This window comes from Tupaia chinensis, unplaced genomic scaffold (assembly GCF_000334495.1).
Source record: "Tupaia chinensis unplaced genomic scaffold, TupChi_1.0 Scaffold000313_1, whole genome shotgun sequence".
NCBI lineage: Eukaryota > Metazoa > Chordata > Mammalia > Scandentia > Tupaiidae > Tupaia > Tupaia belangeri.
The window spans coordinates 270,497-275,104 of record NW_006159806.1 but is presented as its reverse complement, the minus strand read 5'-3'; the positions used below and the strand labels follow the sequence as shown (position 1 = coordinate 275,104).

The 4,608-nt window shown below is 45.7% G+C and overlaps 1 protein-coding gene across 1 annotated transcript in view; it reads right to left on the bottom strand.

Annotated features, from left to right (window-relative positions):
- HEBP2 (heme binding protein 2) overlaps positions 1-4,099 on the bottom strand; it is a gene marked incomplete at its 5' end in the record, with an annotated part of 6,818 nt that extends 2,719 nt beyond the window's left edge. The window contains 2 exon segments of the mRNA XM_014588830.1: positions 2,803-2,983; positions 3,964-4,099. Of these exon segments, the coding sequence (XP_014444316.1) occupies positions 2,803-2,983; positions 3,964-4,099 (317 nt within the window).
- Between the last annotated feature and the right edge of the window lie 509 nt (positions 4,100-4,608).

Genomic DNA, 4,608 nt, shown 5'->3' with positions numbered 1-4,608 from the left:
TCCGTAAGGCCTTTTAAGATTATTCCAAAGGATGTTGAGCAGAAAAGTAACTTGATCAGATCTGGGTAAGAATACAGGTGGATGGATGGAAAATAGATTGGAAGGGAGGAAATACAAGGCTGCTGAGATAGGGAAGAAAAGACTGTCAAAGATTTAAATAACAAAAGGCAGGAAAAGAGAGCAACGTTTAATTTTAGGTTTTAAAGTATGTAAACAAAGATATCTTGAGAGTCAGTCATACCAGCACACAGACCACGTTGAACTGCTGACATACAAGTTCAATGAATTTGATTTTTAACGTTAAGAATGAAAAACTCTGAAAAACAAAAATACTCCTGTGTCTTATCATCAATGTGCCAATCAAAAAAAAAAAATCAGTCCTACCACTCTTCAGATAAAATGTACTTCTTAAGGATACAACACAAAGTCTGTTTCATTCAACCATATCTACCCAGTACCTAAAGTCAGGCAGAGCCCTTTAAGTCCTTGTTGAACATTTGTGGAATCTATGTGCACAGAGGTACACAAAATGAAACACTGCAGGTGAAGTGAGAAAACTGTTCTATCACTTTTTCATGTCAACTGAACCGCACGGTAGAGACATTTTGACTCCAAAATACATTATTTAACTCTTTTACCAACAGCCAACACTTAATAAATTCTGCCCAAAGGGAATTTGTTTTCAGATTCCAACATCTTCCTTGAAGCCAAATCTTAAATCCCCTAAATAAAAATAATCTTTGGGGGGCCAGCAGGTGGTGTGGTGGTTGAGGCGCTGGACTCCCACATGGCTGACCACAGTTTGAGTCCCAGAACCAGTAGCTTGAAAATCATGCCAAGCGCATGTGCCCAACATCCCAAGAGGAGAGTGGAGGAGAAAGGATGGTGGCATGGCCATCCTCCCCAGGAGGTGATGTCTCACTCTCTATCGCTCTGTCTCGCTGGCAATCACACATGCCCTAGAGCAAAAATCTCTAAAAAAAGGAAAACAGAAATAGTCTCTGGTTCTCCCAATACGTGTTTTTCTACAACGATCCTCCACTGCTCCCTCCTGGGCAGCACTTCTTGGCCACCCCAGGTTCGGCTGCCATGAGTTGAGGGGTTGCATGTACAGCAGTGTCCACCCCTCCACAGGGCACAAGTTACCACCCTTCCAGCATCTCTGTGATGCCATTTCTGCTATAAGTCATGAGGGAATGGCTACCTCAGCCTAGATTTCAAAGGATGGAGCTGCCCAGAGCCTCAGGTGCATGGCCCTGGCGCAGGGCCACAGGGAAGGGGAGGCCACTGCAGAGAGTCCCCACTGAGGCAAGGCCTAATGAAGCCATGAGAGCAGGGCATACCTGACTAGCAAAGCACCATGTGCCATCTTAGTCTGGTAGAGCTCCAGGTAGGCAAGTCTAACCCACAAGAGCTGCAACAGGAGTGGGACCACCCAGTCATGGGCACTTGAAACCTTGAAGCCTGTCCAGTAAAGCTTCAGAGGCAGGGCCTCCACCCTAGTGGGCCTACATGGCAAAGCCTTATACTAAAAAAAGATTAAACTCAAGTCGTAAGCCTAGGGACTTATCTAAGACCTGGTTCCCATTTCTATTTTCCTGTTTCTACTCTTGGGAATGGGATGGTCTATTCTGTACCTGTTCCAGCAGTGTACTTTGGAAGGACATGACGTGTTTGATTTTGTAGGTTCACAGGTAGAGGGAATTTGCCTCAGGATGAATTATACCTGAGTCTCACCCAGATCTGATTTAGATGATACTTGCCTGACTTTGGACTTCAGAATTTTGAGTCGATGCTGGAATGAGTTGACTTTTGGGGCTACTGGGATGGAGTAGATATATTTTGCATGTGAGAAGGACATAAATTTTGTGGGGCTAAGAGAGAATGCTCTGGACTAAAATCTTATGCCCCCCTCATATTCATAGGTTGAAAACTTGACTGCCTCCCCTCAAGAGATTGTATTAAGAGGTGTAACCTGTAGTAAGTGATTAATTCATGAGTGTGGAGCCCTCATGAATGAGATTAGTGCTCTAACAAAAAAGGCCCCAGAGAGTTGCCTTGCCCCTTCCAGCAGGTGAAGACACATGAAAAAGGTCCCATCTATGAACCAGGAAACAGGCCCTCACCAGCACCAAAACTGCCAGGGCTTTGAACTTTAATTGCTCAGCCTCCAGAACTGTGAGAAATAAATTTCTGGGTTTTGTTTGCTTGTTTGTTTATTTTTCAAATAAGATACCCAGTCTATGGCATACCCAGTTATGACTGTTACAGCAGTCTAAACAACTAAATCATGTATTACATTTTAAAGTATTTTTGTTCAGACTGCAGAAAAGAGCAGTCTTTTGTGGAGAATAAAGTTTGTATGTGTCTTTTTTTTTTTTTAAAGAATTATCTGTTCAACTTTATTGATTATTATTATTATTCTTTTTTATTTGACCAGAGAGAGAGATGGAGAAAGTGAGAAAGCAATCCTCCAGGTCTGGGATTCAAACCATGGTCAGCTGTGTAGGAGTCCAGTGCCTTAACCACCACACCACCAACAGCCCCTGTTTTATGTCTTATATGTGTGTGGCAAGTATGTAATTCATTCCTATAGAATGAATGCCTTATCTCTTGTAACGGGTCTTTATAACACATAAAACTAAACCAGACAGAAGACACCACAAAATGCATTTGACCTGTTTCTATGGAAGAGTGAAAGCCTGTTGAAATTGCATAGTAGCGAAACTGTGAGTACAGACAAGTGAAACGAGCGGTCAGCAGGCCCAGCAGTCGGCAGGGTATAAATTATCTACCACTTACCGTACAAACACAGTCATTTCGGCTCGGTCTTCAATGAAGACATCTGACTCTGAAGGCCTGGGCGGATCAGATTGCTGATCAGAGGGGATATACAGGGAAGTGGTAATGGTAGACTCACTAAAAGGACCTGAACCGGGTTCCACGTAGCTTGTCACTGGAGCCGTCATCTTTATTTTCATCTCTATGCCATAACAGTGAAAACTAGTTTAGTGTACTTATGACTACTTTTAAAAACTTAACCTGTCCTTTTTTTTTAATCTGAGTTTTTTTATTTACTCAACACTATTGACATAAATACATCTTTGCCCTTAAGATAATTTTCATCTTAAGAAAAAAAGGCTAAAATTTCTCAATTAGTCACTGCCGACACTGAACACTTTCCATACTATTGATATGTTTGGTTAATGAAGTCTACATACTTAGAGATAAAGGGGAAATAAAAGGCTACACGTCAGTGGATTCTTTTTTCTGTAGGATTCAGAGAATGAGGTCCCATAAGCTGAGCTGCTAAAATATACATAGTGGCAGAGCCAGGATCAAAAGTTAGGACCTGAGGCTCGAGACTCCTCACCTTTTACCTGGGAGCCTTTTACCCTACCAGCCCCCAGATTCTCCAGAAACACAAGCGGGGAGAAGGACTTTTCACTACTTACACGGAGCCCCGGATCACCCAGCAAAAGGTGGAAAGTACTACCCAGGGCTCTCCTTTTCTTTTCTTTTTTTCTTTTTTTTTTTCTTTTTTTTTTTTGAGAGGTTTTTGCCATAGGGAGCGGTACAGAGAGACAGAAAGCGAGAAATCACCCCCCAGGGGGGATGGCCACACCGCAATCCCTTCTCCTCCATTCTCCTCTCGGGATCTTGGGCACATGAGCCCACGGCCCGGCGTGAGTTTAAGCCACCGGGGCCGGGACGTGAACTGCGGTCCACTACGTGGGAGTCCAGCGACAGAGCCATTACGCTAACTGCTGGTCTCCCAGGGCTCTCCTTTTCTAACCATCGCCAAGGGTCTTGAGGAGGGACCTGGTATGAAAACACTGTCTTCGATGATCTGGCTATTTTCTATTATATAGAGTATTTCTTCAGTAAGCTGAAACTCAGTGATAAACCTAGGGGCTCAGTCACAATATATCAATACATCATTACCAGAAAAATCGCCTTTACCTTTCTCATTTTTGCCTTGAATGTAGCTGTTCAGTTTTGAAAAGCCAGTCTGGATGGCTGAATCCCAGTCCATAGACTCAACGGAAGTGCTGACCCACTTGGCTGGTCCATAGCGGCGGATCTCATAACTTCCGGGCTAAAATCGTACAGAGAGAACTTCGAAACGCAATTCGAAGAGGGCAAGTCCTGTGATGGGACGATGGCGGTGCCCCATCTTAGGTCAAGAACTGCCTGGGGCCGGCCTGGAGCTGGTGCCGGGTCTGGCCTGAGGTCCGCGCCCATTAAAGGCCAGGAGAGGCCTTTTCCCGAGGTTTGCCCTCTCCTCGGTATTCCGACAGGCAGCGGTCCCCTAGCCCCACACGATCTCGGGGGCGCTTAAAACAAAACAAGCGTCCACCGCAGTCCCCAGCCCGGAGGAGGGTCGGGTCCCACCGCGAGGTCTGGGACGTGACCCGTTCCCTCCTCCCTCCTGCAAGGACTAGAAACAGGCGTGGCCCGCACACGGGCGACCGAGTTTTCCCATCGCGCGGGGTCGAGGCAGGGACTTGGAGCATTTTGAAAACTCTACTACCTCTACGGGCCCTTTCGGCCTCGCTGCCATGCGCTGCCCGCCCGCCCCGACCCTCCGCGCCCACCCGGCGCCTA